Source organism: Odocoileus virginianus, chromosome 4 (genome assembly GCF_023699985.2).
Source record: "Odocoileus virginianus isolate 20LAN1187 ecotype Illinois chromosome 4, Ovbor_1.2, whole genome shotgun sequence".
In the NCBI taxonomy this organism is placed as follows: Eukaryota; Metazoa; Chordata; class Mammalia; order Artiodactyla; family Cervidae; genus Odocoileus; species Odocoileus virginianus.
Window position 1 is genome coordinate 32,887,885 of NC_069677.1, and position 17,644 is coordinate 32,905,528.

General features: G+C 32.9%; 1 protein-coding gene across 3 annotated transcripts in view; it reads right to left on the reverse strand.

Annotated features, from left to right (window-relative positions):
• The window catches only part of NAALADL2 (N-acetylated alpha-linked acidic dipeptidase like 2), a 1,503,552-nt gene that overhangs the window by 206,765 nt on the left and 1,279,143 nt on the right, over positions 1-17,644 (reverse strand). For all 3 annotated transcript variants that reach the window (XM_070466387.1, XM_070466388.1, XM_070466386.1), the window contains one exon: positions 15,688-15,783. In XM_070466387.1, coding sequence (XP_070322488.1) covers positions 15,688-15,783 — 96 coding nt within the window. The remainder of the gene's footprint in view (positions 1-15,687; positions 15,784-17,644) is intronic.

Consider the following 17,644-nt stretch of genomic DNA (forward strand, 5'->3'; position numbering starts at 1 on the left):
CTGACCATTGCATTATCTTAGAGCAAAATATGCAGATATACTTAATAAATACTGAATGCATGAGAGGATAAATATATTCTTAAAATGGATTATGGGTAAGATACTGAACACTATTATGAATAGAGAAAATTTTCATGTTTACTGAGGCTATTTATGAAAAAAGCATTGAAATGATGATGCTCTCTAGAAATTTGAATCAACCACATGTGGTCCATGCATATTCCACCAAGTTACTCAATCTCTCTTAAACTCAGATTTCTTCTCTGTACAATGAAAATAGTATTTAATGCAGAGTGAATGAAGATGAGAAGAATGAGAAGCTTATCTACCTGTAAGCTTATTATAAGATAAAAAGAGACCACATGTCTAATGAACAAATAATAATCTTATGCTCCACATTTGAAGCTTTAACGTGAGAAGTATAGAGCAACACTGAATAGTTGCATTTCTTCACAATTAAGAGTGCTGATTAATTAACATAATTGGAATTTTCTCTCCTGATATCACTTTTTCACATCATTTACAGCCTGTCACTTTTTTGTTAATAATGTATTAATCATTTTTAATTGTGCATCTATGGGTAATCAATGGAGAAGGAAATGGAAACCCACTCCAGTGTTCTTGCCTGGAGGATCCCAGGGACAGGGGTGCCTGGTGGGCTGCCGTCTATAGGGTAGCACAGAGTTGGACACGACTGAAGCGACTTAGCAGTAGCAGCATGGGTAATCTACATGAAAAGTGATTCTTACCAGTTGACAGAAAGAAGAAATGTTACATAGAGAGGTTCAGTAAAGCCCATATTGTTCCAAAAACCAATAACTCTCTTTCCTTGTTTGAAAATGGTTTTATTATTGCCCCAAGTCATCTGACATAAAAATTGCATTTTTTTTCTATTCTGAAATAACTCTGCTTTCTAAGAGTCTCATCAATCTTGTGTTCATGCATTTATTACTTGGTCTCATATCCCCAGATATTTAGTGTGGTCATTCTAGGATACCCACCTGCTTTCATACCCTGCTTCCACTGAGTTATCTCTACTCTAGATCAGCCAAAATTATTAATTAAAGCAGATATGATGAACCATCATTACTTGCTCTTTGTTAGTTTCATTCTAAACCAGGGGTTTTTAAAACATCCACTGTAAGTCTCACAAAATGTTGATATTGGAGAGAACTTTAAAATATCCAAAAGTGAAATGTTAAAAAAATAAAAAACACTAATTATGCATAAAGAGAACTATTGAGTTTATCAAACACAAAAAATGTTCTTCATTCTTTCCATGTTTAAAACAGATCACTTTTTTCAATGCCCTATGCTAAAACATAATGGAAAAGAATATGAATAATAATGCATATATATATGATATAATTGAATCACTTTTCTGTACATCTGAAATTAACATCACATTGTAAATCAACTATACTTAAATTAAATAAATTTTAAAGAAAAGATGACTTTTAAGAGTATCACTTGCAAAAACTGCTGTAGGCAATACTAGTTTGGTAAGTCAGCTTGAACAGGTGAAGGAGTCTATAGGCCCAAGTGTTTGAGAGAGAAGCTCCACACAATTCTTACTTCTCTTACTTAATTGTGACCCCCAACCTCCACTGTATTAGTGCAAACATGATGCTTTATGCTGTACCTGAAGCAGGGTGCAGAGTACCTGCTAATATATGGACCTTCAGAGAAAAAGAGATTCTAGTTATTTAGTCAAACATTTAACAACTCATTAATATAACTGATTAGTGAAAGCCATAGGTTAGGTGTTATGGTGCATTCAAAGATGAGACAGAAGGGATAAATAACATTTCAAAAATTATAGTCTATTAGAGAAAATAAGGTACATTTATGAACAATTGTAACTCACTACAAAGCTGCCTACATGTTAATGACTGACATGGTGGATATTTTATTATATTTTCTGTTTAGGGGTTTGCTTTGATAGAGCCCTTTGTAAAATAACTGAATGCCATGCATATACCTAGATTCTCATTCTTGTTAAATTTCTTCAAATAATACATTTTTATTAATCTGTTTAAGTTTCTTGAAAATGGTTGCATAATTTATTTTGAAAGTAAAATGGTTTGAATTTAATTGTAGAAGTAGGTATATACAAAGCTAATGCACTTGGATCCCAAATTAGTACCAAGACAATCTGTGGCTCTGTTCCCAATTGAGCAAATACAGCCATCTCATGGAAACCTTTAAAACTTTAGACACAAGATCCCAAGGCACAGTGGCCATATTTCCAAACACAACTTGGAGACAAACAGCTTGATTTCATAATTAACTCATCGAAATAAGGAAAATCTGAAAGTGGCAGCTAGCTTGTCCCTAGGGTGTTCTGAAGGGCATGAATAAAATAAATGTGAACCATTTCATTAGGGTATCTGAATCTTCTATCCGGATCTTTGCTGAGGAAGTAAACAGGGTAAAAAATGTGAAAAGAAATAGCACATTCTCTCTTACTTTTTCATTGATTTGGGAATTAGTTACTTAGATCAAATAAATATCTTTATGGCATACAAATTAGGTGGCACTTAGGAGTTGTGATGACTATTTTTCTAATAAATTTCTTGTATTTAGATAAAATTTTTCATGATTTGAGTTAATAATGAAAGATACACTAATAAAATACTTTGTTCATTAGCAGATTCTTTACCGACTGAGCTGAGGGAAGCCCAATGTATTTTACATTTTTTTTTTTACATTTGCCATGTCTTCTGAAGTTTTCTGATACACTTTAACACCTTTTCAATGTAACTCTTTATTCCATGTCACACATTTCTCTTATACACCTCCTCTTTCCTTTATGTACTAAACTTGTTAATATAACCTGAACAAATAAGAATTAATGTCATATCTCTACAGGTTCCTAAATATGCATCTCTAATATTTCAATCTTTAATTCTATAAAATACATTATTATTAATATTTCAAGCACTTAATAAAAATGTATAGTTGAATGTAAATTGAATGTTAGTATTTTTCCTTTTGTCAAAATTGACAAGGAGGAATTTTAAGATTTGTAAACTATTGCTAAAATTGGAATTCTATAGTTTTATTCAGTAGACTGATCACTGATAGCCATGCCTTATATCAAATATCTCTTAGACTGAGACATAAGAAATCAAATCAAGGAGTGAATAAATGCCAACAGGAAAAATGAACAACTGTTAAGAGTGAATATTGTTTCAAGATTTGTATGGTTATTTCATTTCATTGGCAACCACAGAGTATTGGTTGAAGTCTGGATCAATATTGAAATGGAGAAATAATAATAAGTATAATGAATTAATTACCACTTGTTTAGTAAACAAAATCTTTCAAAGATGAAGTTCTTGGGTAAGCGATAAAATGAAATAGAAATATCCTGCTATACACAGAAGAATACATTCAGATGTTTCTATCATTGACAAGAATAACAACTCTTTAAGGGAAGGAAGGGGTTGTGACTTAAAATAGTTTATATTTTTAAGACAGTCTCATATCATAAATATATGTTACCTTCTAAAAAACTTGGTTGTTTTGGGGGTACTTCAATTTGTGTGTTCACTTACAGAGCTTCTCATAGTGGGGCTTCTTAAATCAGTGATTCCTTGAAGGGTCTAAGGGTCTAGTCACCTCCTTAAAAGTAGAGGGTCATAACTGATAAGCATTTTAGATCCAGGTTGGCCAATAGGTTTAGTTCAACCATGTTGAATCCAATCAATACATAATGGCTGTCCAAGATGATGCATTAGGAGACTCTGATGATGATTTCCTTAGGATGTCTACCCATGGGACAGGAAAAGAGATTTACTTCATGAATACAGTGAATTTCTTATTTTCTTAACTCCATTAATACTTCATCAGATGCAGTGAAACTGGGAGTAAATGCATTAGCCAAACTCATCTTGTGACTATTTCCCACCCGCATTTCACTCTTTTTTTTTTTTTCTCCCTCATCTCCTGTTGCCTTTCATGTGGTTACAATGACTGGACATATCAAAGTAATAGCAATTTACAGAAATGCTTCCATAGCTTAGCACCGATCTTGCCTTTTCTGAAATACTAATTCTTACTAATTTGTAGATAAAAACATTGCTATAATTGGTAGCAGATTTGATGGTTGTCTTTGAAACATTATTGCTACTCTGCAATTTGTACTGTTTTCTATCAGCCACATATAGTGAATGGGATTGACTTCAGTTTCAATGGAAAGAAAGATTATTCTAAGCTAATCAGGGTAACTTAAAACCCTTTTCCATTGTGATCAGTTTATGTAAACCTGGCCTAATCCAGTCAGCATATTAATTACCCTATTCACAAGTGTAAGATCAATTTAGAATGATAATCCACCACCACCCCAAAGCTTTCTAGAAAGTAGCATCATTGCTGTCCTGAAAATGTCACCAGAAAAGAAATATTTTCCTACTCTGACAGAATTATGAATAGATATGATACTAAAAACTGCTATCAGGATTATTGTGCCACGGCTAAACCCTTTGACTGTGTGGACAATAACAAGCTGTGGAAAATTCTTTAAAAGCTGGGAGTATGAGACCACCTTACCTATCTCCTGAGAAACCTGTATGCAGGTCAAGAAGCAATTATTAGAGCCAGACATGGAACAACAGACTGGTTTAAAATTGGGAAAGGAGTATGTCAAGGCTGTATATTGTCACCTTGCTTATTTACCTTATATGCAGAGTACATTATATGAAATGCTGGGCTGGATGAAGCACAAGCTGGAATCAACATTGCTGGGAGAAATATCAATAACCTCAGATATTCAGATGACACCACTCTTGTAACAGAAAGTGAAGAGGAAATCTTTAGAGCCTCTTGATGAATGTGAAAGAGGAGATTGTGAAAAAGATGACTTAAAACCCATCATTCAAAAAGCAAAGATCAGGGCATCTGGTCCCATCACTTCATGGCAAATAGATAAGGAGAAAATGGAAACAATGACAGACTTTATTTTCTTGGGCTCCAAAATCACTGCATACAGTGACTGTAGCCATGAAATTAAAAGACACATGCTCCTTGGAAGAAAATCTATCACAAACCTAGATAGTGTGTTAAAAAGCAGAGACATTACTTTGCCAACCAAGGTCCATATAGTCGAAGCTATGGTTTTTCCAGTAGTCATGTACGGATGTGACAGCTGGTCCATAAAGAAGGCTGAGTGCCAAAGAATTGATGCTTTGAACTGTGGTGCTGGAGAAGACTCTTGAGAATCACTTGAACAGCAAGGAGATCAAACCATTCAGTCCTAAAGGAAATCAACCCTGAATATTCATTGGAAGGATTGATGCTAAAGCTGAAGCTCCAATACTTTAGCCACCTGATGCAAAGAACTGACTCATTGGAAAAGACTCTGATGCTGGGGAAGATAGAAGGCAGGAGGAGAAAGAGATGACAGGGGATTAGATGATTGGATGGCATCACTGACTTAATGGACCTGAGCTTGAGAAAACTTTTGGAGATAGTGAAGGACATGGAAGCCTGGCATACTGCTGTCCATGGCATCGCAAAGAGTAGGACATGACTTAGTGGCTGAACAACAAGAACTCCACTGGTAAGAAATACTGTGTAGAGAAGGACAGAGCTGAGAGGATAAGAGATAAGTAGATCTGTTTTCTGCCTGAAGAATGCTTCTCCTAGACTTTTCAATTGCATGAGAAAAATAGAATTATTTTATTTTTATTAAACATTTACACATGGGTATTTATTAATAGTAAATTAAAACTTTCTGATATGTACCTTTTTAAGTTTTGATGCAAATGTCTTTAAAATGGATTATTCTCTCTCCTGTTTTCTTTAAAGTCAGTAAATATATGAATCACAATCCTGTTTCTTGCTAACTCAGGAACGTAATTGTGATCATTCATTATTATTTTATTTTTGAATACAGAAACATGACTATTTGAACCTCCATTAGGCTCACTAGAACCTCCACTCCTCAAGGCCACTGTAATTTCAAATGTAATTAAGTCCCGAATCTTGATTTTTTAATTGAAATATTAAGTCAAAGTAAACATTGTTTATCTGTCATAATGCCCTTCAAACAAAAAATTGTTTGATTCCTTTAAATCTAATTCTTTACTCAGTTACTGAAATTCAATTCAATGTCATAAAAATTTTCATACTTGTGGAATACATTCATTCTATCCTAAAATACCAGTTACTATGAACTCTTTAAGACAGATGTTGGATAACTGAAATTATGACTCTACTAGAAGACAAAAAAAGATAGTTATTTTTGACATTTTCTATATCACACCAACTGCAGAAGAATTTACAGGTCCAGGGATTATTTTTTTTTTAGAAATACAGCAGATATTCAGGTTTCCCTGGAGAAGAAGGTATACATACATACATATGTAATTCACTTTTTTCTAAGGAATAATATTGAGAGAAATTAGCACCGAGAGACTATCATTGATAAATTAATACTACATTGTATGTGTGTGTGCTGTGTGTCTGTGCACGCATGTGTGCAGGCATGAGGGGATCTTTTATTATAGTCACCCAAAGGGGCGGTGGGTATTGTCCCCATAACATTTCAGTATCACGAACAAAGTTCATTATAACAGACTCCAATACACTGCCCAGAATCTTCTTGCTTGTTGTGTTATATTAGATATTTTTTAATAAATGATCATTGCCTAGGGATTTTAGCTTTTTTATTATAGAGTCTCTGTGTCAGCAGCACTTTTTGGAAGGACATTTGACCTGTCTATCAGAGCTGATTTGTTGTGCATCCACTACTCTGCCCTTTGCCTCTTAATTCTACAGTCCTTTGAAAATGATGTTATCCGAGAATGGTATGACAAGACAAAGAACCTCTTATTAAAAGTGAGGAAAAATGCAGAAATTAACATTAAAATTCACTATCTACATATTAACAGATTTCTGAAATAAGAAGGGCTTGTGTTTAAACCATACAACATTAAGTTACCACCAAAAAAGTTACTTTATTAGGCTACTGCTTCTGGAAATCTATTAGCTCATGAATACAACATGTCTCCAGTATTGCAGGACACTTCCTGAAGTAGGCTCACTGCCTTTAAAAGGCTCATAGTATACAGGTGATCACAGTGCTTCCTATTCTGACTTATATTAATAGCGTATTTATATTCTGTAACAAATACATGCCAAAATCAGTTTTATGTATATAATATATATATATATACATATATATATATATATTCAGAGAATAGCAGTTTTCCCAGTTATTTCTATCTTCATATGCAGTAATAACTTCTAATATGTTGGAGCAGAATACCTACACTTTGATGAACAACTTCTTTTTAAAAAAGGAGTCAAATTTTGACAAGTTTATATTGTGTAATAATTTGCTTTGGAGTAATAAAAGTGAAAAAGAAAAACTGATAATAAATATAAGGCATGACTTTAGAAACTATAATATTTGCACAGTATAATGGAAAACGATAAACCAAATCTCTCTAGGCAAGAGGAAATATAGAGAGTACATTCTCCAACTTTAGTAAATGAAGGTGTTGAGTTTAATTACACATTTATGAAGAAAATACACACCTGTAATATTTCCCATTCAAAGTATAAGAAGTTGGTTTAATATCACATCATTCCCCTTGAGTAGGTCCAACCAGAATTCTTTGTTACAAAGTACAATCTCTGCATTGAAAATACTTATTTGGTATATTTTCTGGTTTAGCTCATGGCATAAACACATAGAGTATAGATCTCTAAGGAGACATTTGGCATCTAGTAACAATAATTTTATACAGCAGAAAAAAAAAATCCAGAGTGTTTTTGAAGATAAAAACAAAAGCTTTAAATACACAGCTTCAAAATAACCTCAGATATACACATAAACAGGATTAAAGAATATCATCTTGTTTGTTTTACTAAATAGGATACAATAATCTCATATTTTATCCAAATAATGTATCAAAACATCAGAGGTACTTGGAAGACAATCAGATTTGCTCATTTGGATTAGAAATCATAGCCAGGTTTCCTAAGCATTAAAAGAACTACACCAGAAATTCTATTAGCCCATGAATACAACATGCCTTTGAAATTCAAGAAATGAATAAAAAATATTTGGTCTCATCCTTTTCCTCTTACTTTATACAAGACTATGGAGCTATATTTTTAAGCTAGAGCTGAGAATTATATCTCAAGAGAAATAAAATCATTCTGTATTTTAGTTTGCCTCTATATTCTTTAGTTGCAAGTAGGGTTTTTTAAGTTTTTAGCTACCGTGCTATAAGAATCTTAATATCATAACAACTGGTACAACTATAGTTTAATAATGACATTTAAAGATACCTGTAGATTCATATTTTCAAATCTTGTTTTTAAAATTAAACCATGGAACTTTTCAGGCAAGAACAATGGAGTGGGTTGCCATTCCATTCTCCAGGGTGTCTTCCCATCCCAGGGATTGAACCTGTGTCTCCAGTATTGCTGGTGTATTCTTTGTCTGCTAAGTTATCTGGGAAGCCCCAGTTAGCAGACTATGACTCCATTAATCAAAGCGATTCTGGTTAATCATTTCTAAATGAAGATAAACAGTCAAATGTAATTAATATTAACAGAAATGGTTAAAATTTTGAATTATTTAAACATTTTTTATCACTGAGGACACAACCATTAGTCTTTATGCACATGACTGCAAAACTGAGCTTAAATTCATAGCTCTAAGTAACAGCAAATTCAACTATATTGATAGAATATAAACTATAAGAATTATTGCCTTAATTTTTAGGATTTACACAAAAACTGCCTTACTCTGCAATGCAATCTCACTATGACACTTTCTCTCTATATATAATGGAAATAAATATTATATGACTCCTACTGTTTTCTCTTGGGACATTGTCCAAATAATTTCAGTTAAAGATTCTATTTTGACATCAATAAAAAAGAAGAAATGTATATCCATTTAAGAATATTTTGAATCCATATACAACTAATAATATATTAATATTACATAATGCATACTAATTAAGAATAAAAGAACTTTTTGTTCTTTTACTTAAATAAGGTGGGAAAAACGATGAAAGAATAAGCTGATATTTCTGGAGGAAGCTCATAAGCAGAATTAGGTCATTTGCTGGTTTCCATGGTACTATATGTATAAAGTATTTTTTTTTTGTTTTATTGGATGCACCATTCATATTCAGAGGTTTTAAAATATAACATGGAAAATTTAGGGTTCCAGAAGAAAAGCACTATTAATTCAATAATATTATAGATAGTACATTTTCTCTGACACTCAAATGCTCTATATTCACATTTGATTTTAAAGCTCTTGTCTTGTAAACATAGCTATAGTGTTTGTTTTGTTTAAAATACAAGCCATGATTCATCATTTATTGAATATCCATTACGGCAAAATTTTAGCAATAAAATGATAACAAAATATATTAAATCCCAAAATATATAAAATAAATGTGCTTTGTCGCTCAATCGTGTCTGATTCTTTGCGACACCATGGACCATAGCCTGGCAGGCTCCTCTGTCCATGGGATTCTCCAAGCAAAAATTGGAGTGGGTTGCCATTTACTAGAGGGTATTATATCAAGTAAAAGTAGATCAAAGTAAGGGATATCAAGATGTGTGGAGCTTTTTTTGGAACCTATTTGTGGATAATAGAGAACAGAGGATCAAGCATAAATGAAGTGAAAAACAATTTTAAATGTCCAAATAATTGATTCAAAAGTTATAGTGAATGAGGGAATATATTTCTTCTCCAGTAAAAGAAAAAAAATTGTGGTAAAAATACACAACATAAATTTACCATCTTAACTGCTTTTAGATGTATAGTTCAGTGGTATTAAATATATTCATGATGTATAATCATCACCACTATCCATCTCCATATCTCTTTTCATGTTTTGAACTGAAACTCTATACCCAATTAAACAGTAACTTCCACTCCATTTCCCCTCTTGCTTCTGAAAAACCATTCTGCCTTCTGTCTCTATGATTACGATGTCTTCTAGGAGTCTCGTGTAAGTGGAATCATACAGTATTTTTCTTTTTGTGACTGACTTATTTCACTTAACATAGTGCCCTCAAGGTTTATTCATGTTGTAACAAATGTCAGAGTTTCCTATCTTTTAGAAGTTGAATAATATTCTATTGTATGTACACAGCACAGGTTGCTTATCCATTCATCTGTCTATGGGCACTTAGGTTGGTTCCATATTTAGTTAATGTGAATAATGCTATTGATACTATCAATATGGAGTAAACAAATATCTCTTTAAGATGCCACTTTCAATTCCTTGCGGTATATACCCGGAAGTGGAACTGTTGGATCACATAGTAACTCTATTTTAAAATTTTTGAGTTTTCCACAGCAGCACTACTATTTGGCATTGCCACCAATAGTTCACAGGGGTTCTGATTACTCCGGATCCTCACCAACACTTGTTATTTTCTGCTTTGTTTTGTCTCTTGATATTAGCCATCTTAATGGGTGCAAGGTGGTGGGTGGATATGCTTTTGAACATTTCCTCTTTCTTATAGTATTGTCTCCCTGTAGATTCCATGAAACATTCTACCTTGGATCATTAGTCCTCTCCATTTTGCAGTTGGTCCTCATTATGAGTACTGTCTGGGTAACACCATCTGAATCATCAGTGATGATCAAAATGTTCCACAACATATGCTACTCAATGCCATAGTCACTAGCCATATGTAATCACTAAACATGAGAATTGTGGTTAATAAGATAGAAAAAACAAAACCCTAATCTGATTTATTTTAATTTAATTTATATCAACCTGTGACTATATCAGATAATGCATTTCTAGATCCTAATTCTTTCTGTACTCAAACCTCACATGTCCCACTGCTTCCTTTGAATGTCTTATAGCATCCAAAATTCCACATATCCAACATCAAATTCATTATCACTTTTTTCAGGCCAGCCCACAATTTAATTAGTTCAATAACACTAACTTTGTCCAAGATAGAATTATTCAAATGATTCTTTACTATTCATTCTGCTTCATGTTTCATATCTAGTAAATCATGTATCCTGTCATTTAGTCTTAGAAATGACTTTCAAATCTACCTTCTGTTTTCTAAAATACATAACATCATTTCTCACATATTACTAACAACAACCAGCTCTTTAAAGAACTCTTGGGGGAAATTCATTGATATTACGATAAAATTGGGATTCTTAAATTCCTCAAACATCAATTCTCTGATGAATTCTTCAAATCTCTTGTGCTGTACCTAGTCACTCAGTCATGTCTGACTCTTTGCGATCCCATGGACGCTATGTAGCCTGCGAGGTTCCTCTGTGCATCAGGATTCTCCAAGCAAGAACACTGGAGTGGGTTGTCATATGCTCCCCTCCAGGTGATCATCCCAACCCAGGGATCAAATTCAGGTCTCCTGCATTGCTGGCAGATTCTTTCCTCTTTGAGCCACCAGGGAAACCCGAATCTCTTAGCCAGAGGTAAAATCTCTTAGAGGTAAAAGCGTCATGCTCCCCTCTCCCACTCTTTGTCCATATTACTATCATATTGTTTAGTAATTACATTGAAATATTTTGCTTACCTTGGACCCACTCCTGTATGTAAATTGTTTTGTATTTTAAGTGTTTTGCTACATCCTTGGCTTATGATAAGCTACAATTAATAGAATGCTTAGATAACTAATAGCATTTTATCAGCTTTGTTAAAGATTTAGAAATATAATGAGAAAATTCCTAAGTGTAGAAAGAGAAATAAGCCTATTTCAAAACATAAATCCATGGTGATTTTTATTCATTTATTTAAAGATTAAGCAGCTAAGATTTATATTGGCATTTCATTTATGTTTAGTCTCTGGAAGAATTAGTTTGGCTTCTATGATAAATTAAAAAAAAACAAATGCTATTTTTAAGGTAATTATAGAGGATAAGAAAAACATCTTCAGCATTGATGTAAGATGTGTCCCCTTGGCGGGTTTTATACTGTACCACTTGACTGTTGCTGAAGCCATGATAAATTATATATTTTGGCATCAATAGTGAGCCCCATTTATTATTGTCTTAGGTTTTATACTTTATAACAAAATGAAAAATTCCAAGATAAATTCAAACTTGTAAAACACTTCTTTTTTTAAAAAAGAACTACATGATACATTGGAAAACCAGGACTCAACTCACAACTCGCATCCCATGTATAAGTGTCATTTATTTATTTATAATTTGTCTTAATTCAAAAAAGCACCAATGATAAATTAGTAACTTTTTAACACTTAGAAATTTTAATTTAATTTGACATAAATTATATTTGTGAAAAGAAAGCTCTAGAGTGCAGTTAATTTGGAAACAAATAACAGATTGTATTACATGAATATTTGTATAAGATGTATGTATTTATTGTATTTATTTAATTAGATAGCATTAAATACATGGTTGTGTTATAGTGTTGTGTATCAAGTTAAAACTTCTGCTGGGAGAATAAGGACTAGTATCTTCAATATTTTCATTATTTCTGATTTCTTGAAAATGGTTTAGTAGTGACATAATATCAATAATAGTTGTGCTTTATCATTTTACAAAGTGTTCCTCAGATTTCATATTATTTTTATAATTGGATGTAACAGAATTTATACCTATCTGTATCTTTTCTGTTAAAAATCCAGTGCTATTATAATAATACACTAGTATGTTAAATAGTAGTATACCAAAGATGTGATATACTCTGATAATACCACTATTATCCCTACTAAAACAAAATATTCTAAAGACCTCAAACCTTCACAAATGAAATTTTATACTCCATTTGTACACATTAATTTATTAATATATTCTCAGCATTTAATTAATTAATTTAGCTATATATTTTCATGTCTAATTTACTGTTTATTTTCATATTTAAAGGAAAAGCTAGATGCAAAAAAATTCAGGTAAGGGACTATGTAGAAGACATTAACACTATTATTTATTAATATCAATAATTATGCTCAATTATATATGTATTGCATTTCCAGAGAAATGTACACACCATCTTTTCAATTTCACAGAATCCTAGTGAGGAAATCATTATGAGTCTACTTCTTCTTGATGTAGAAAATAAAGTTCTACTAAATAACATAAAAAATTGGGAACCAAGGCAGAATTAAAATCCATATTTCCTAGATTTGTGCTCTAGTCAATCCCTCTATATTTGTACTTTCATTTTGTTGTTGATCAAAGGAAACATGATTTTTTAAAAAAGTATCTATAAATACTTTGTTTTATGGCTCTACAAGTTCTCATAATGGTGAGGTAAGACTGAACTTCTGAAGCACAATTTTTCCCTTGGCCTATGTCTACAACACCAGTGGTTACCACATGTAATTGTGACTGAGGAAACAGTATCAACGTTAGGTAAATATATGTGGTCCTTACAAAGTGCCACAGAACACCTGATTCTGCACTTTAAGTAGGTTATAATTTTTCATAGAATTTTTTTCACCATCCATCTAACGGGTTAAACATTAGCGTGCACAAGAAATACAGCTTAAAATACCTGTAGAACATGTACTGTATCTGTGTATAAATTTCTGTCTTCACTCAACTCATCTCTCATTCTCTGTTTCATACTAGGTACTGATCTCATATTTATATGCTCAGGCCATGCTCTGTGCTCACCCACTCCCTTTCTCACCCAGTCATTCTTGCTTCCTAACATTCTCTCAGGAGGTGAAGGGTGGCTGAGATCTCACATGACAATAATCAATGTGTGTTTTTACATCTAAAATCTAAACCTTAGAATTTTCTATCACTGGGGATTTCACATGTTAGAAGTGAAATCATCTCCTTATATATCTGATATCAATACGGTCTCAAATTTCCCTTTTTATAAAAGTTTATGAATTTCCTGATGCAGAGAAAAGCAGAAAAAATGGAGAAAATATTATTGTTTCATTGCCCTAGAAATCCTCTAGTGCTTTACTTAAAAATAAGCAAATAAACTTAGGCTCTAAGTACCCATAACATTTGAACAAATATACACATACCTATAAACACACACACACCCTCAGCCAAATATATATAGAAATAGATATTTACATAGATATATATAGATAACAGATATGTATTTTTCTTTCTCTCTTTGCATATCAGGAATACAGGTAAGATTTTTTTTTTCCACAGGTAAGATTTTAAATGCCAAGGACTTATTATTTGGGGGCCCCTTCTATCTTACTATATCCAAGTAACAATGAATGATAGGATGATGGATATATTCAAAACTAAGCCAAGGAACTAGATTAGACTGGAAAGGAAATAATTATAAATGTAGTTAAATTTAGAAATCTTGAGTTTAGGAGAATTTTACAAAAAGTGTGGTCAAAATTTTACTTATTTTAAAAGTTCAGAAAAAACTAAATGCACACATCTTTTAAATGCCAGTGTACCTAGAATTTAGTTTTAGTAATCTGAATTCATTCTATTGCCACTTGTTGAGTCCAGTTGTTATACCACAATTCCTCTTTCTAAAGCATAAAAAGAGCCTTGTAAAATTTCACTAAGATGATGTAAGAATGACTCAGTATTTTATCTAAGCATATATAAATATGGATTATTTTAAGCATATTGAAATATCAATATTCTGTTCAAACTCTATCTCCCAAAGGCAGGCTATAATTGGTTAAATCAATAGTTGGTAAATGCAGAAATTCACATGATGTCATATGTTCTCGGAACATTAGATTTATTTGTTCCACACTGTAGAATTTAATTTTCTTCATTCTATAAACTCAAAGTCAAGTATTTACCATAAACATGTATATAAGCATCATAGAAGAGAATCAATTAGTATAAATGCAATCTAACTTTTTCTTTAAGTAAAAGGGTCATTTTTTTCCTGCAACAACAAAGTATCAGAATGAACCATGCACCTTAAATATTGGAACAAATCTTTGAAGATATAGAAATTCAAAGGCTCATTTTGTGTTATCCTTAATCTGAGGTAAAGGAAGTATACTTGAGAATATACCACAAGTCTAGTTTCAGATTAAGAATTTTATTCAGAATCTATTTTGGTAGTATATATAAAATGAGATACTACTCAACCATACAGAAAGAATAAAATTTTGCTATTTGCATCAACATGGCTGGACTTGTAGGACATTGTGCTAAGTGAGATACATCAGACAGGAAAAGATGAACACTATATATCATTTATATGTGGAACTGAAAAAATACACCAAGCTAGTGAATTCAAAAAAGAAGTTAACTCACAGATATAGAGAACAAACTAGTGATTACCAGTGGGGAGAAGGAACTGGGAAGGGAGATAAAAGGGCAGGGAAGTACAAGATACAAACTTTAATGTATAAAATAAGCTACAAGGATGTATTGTGTAACACAAGGAATATAACCCCTATTTTATAACAACTATAAACAGAGTAAAATCTTTAAAAATTTGAATTACTATTGTATACCTATAACTTACATAATACTGCATCAACTATACCTCAATTAGAAAAAGAATTGATTTTTTAATATAATCATCAATTATTGGTCTGTTTGATCTTGATAGAATTGCTTGTCTTTACTCCATAGTAAAATAATAGGAGATACTTAAAATCCTTTCTAGTATACTATAAAAATGACTATATATAGATTTCTCTTGAATGGCTATTTTCCTTTCCTCCATTTGCTAACTGAAAGAACAAAACCTCAACTTTTTCATGAATACATTCCTCTCTTACCTTGGTAATGGTCTCATGAAGATTGAAAAAAGGATCCATTTCTTCAATTTTTGTTGCATGTTTAGGAAAAAGAGCCTCAGAGAGAAAACTTGGACCCTGTGGAAAACCAGAAAATAAGCATTTTAAACTCTTCATTGATTTTGTTTTTCAAGTGCTTACTGGATTTTCTTTAAAGCTACAAAAAGACTCTAAATTGCATCAAGGTTTCTGTTGACTGTTGAATTTCATTCTACCAATCTAATTAATCATGAGATAATCATAAACTAAAATAAGCAGATTCTATAACTCAACATTATTTGTATTTATCGAAGGATGTTTTCTTTCTCAGAAAATATCATTATTTGCATTTCATAAAAAGGGGTGGGGGATGAATTGCAAACTTATTACAGAGTAAGATACCTTGACTGCAAAACCATATCTGAAAGGGGTATGGTTTGCAATTTAATTCTTTAAGCAAGCATTAAATTCTATGCTGAAAGGCTAGTAGAACAGAATGCTTTTGAATGAAACAAAGTCTTGGCAATGAGGTGCATAATATTATAAATATTGCAAAACTTCAAAACTATAGTAAGATATATTTTAGATAGAATGAACTCATGAGGTTATGTGTTGCCGATAATGTATAAGATGCTGTATGAGACACTTAGAGTTAAGATGGTTGAAATAAATCAAGATACTGTATTAATTATTTTGTACTTGCAGGTATAGATAAAACTCAGATTGCAAGAAGTCATAGGGTGCTGATAGTCCATTATGGTCTAAATATTTATTGCCCTTCCCCCAATTCATATGCTGAAATATTAATCTCCAAAGGAACGGTATTAGGAGGTGGGGCCTTAAGGATGTGATTAGATCATGAGGATTCTCTTCTCATAATTGGGATTAGTGTCCTTATAAAAGAGACCTCACAGAGCTCCTTAGTCCTTTATATGAGATAAAACAAGAATTCTGCCACCTGGCAGAGGGCCTTTACTGACCATCTGTTCTGTTCAGTTCAGTTCAGTCACTCAGTCGTGTCCGACTCTTTGTGACCCTATGGAATTCAGCAAGCCAGGACTTCCTGTACATCAACAACTCCCGGAGTTTACTCGAACTCATGTCCATTGAGTCGGTGATGCCATCCAATCATCTCATCTTCTGTCACCCCTTCTTCTGCCCTCAATCTTTCCTTGCATCAGGGTCTTTACAAATGAGTCAGCTCTTCACATCAGGTGGCCAAAATATTGGAGTTTCAGCTTCAGCATCAGTCCTTCCAATGAACACCCAGGACTTATCTCCTTCAGGATGGGCTGATTGGATGTCCTTGCAGTCCAGGGGATTCTCAAGAGTCTTCTCCAACACCACAGGTCAAAAGCATCAATTCTTTGGTGCAAAGCTTTCTTTATAATCCAACTCTCACATCCATACTTGACTACTAGAAAAAACATAGCCTTGACTAGACGGACCTTTGTTGACAAAGTAATGTCTCTGCTTTTTAATATGCCGTCTAGGTTGGTCATAACTATCCTTCCAAGGAGTAAGCGTCTTTTAATTGCATGGCTGCAATCACCATTTGCAGTGATTTTGGAGCCCCCCAAAAAATAAAGTCAGCCACTGTTTCCACTGTCTCCCCATCTATTTGCTATGAAGTGATGGGACCAGATGCCATGATCTTAGTTTTCTGCCTGTTGAGCTTTAAGCCAACTTTTTCACTCTCCTCTTTCACTTTCATCAAGAGGCTCTTTAGTTCTTCCTCACTTTCTGCCATAAGGGTGGTGTCATCTGCCTATCTGAGGTTATTAATATTTCTCCCGGCAATCTTGATTCCAGTTTGTGCTTCTCCCAGCGCAGCATATCTCATGATGTTCTCTGCATATAAGTTAAATAAGCAGGGTGGCAATATACAGCCTTGAGGTACTCCTTTCCTGATTTGGAACCAGTCTGTTGTTCCATGTCCAGTTCTAACTGTTGCTTCCTG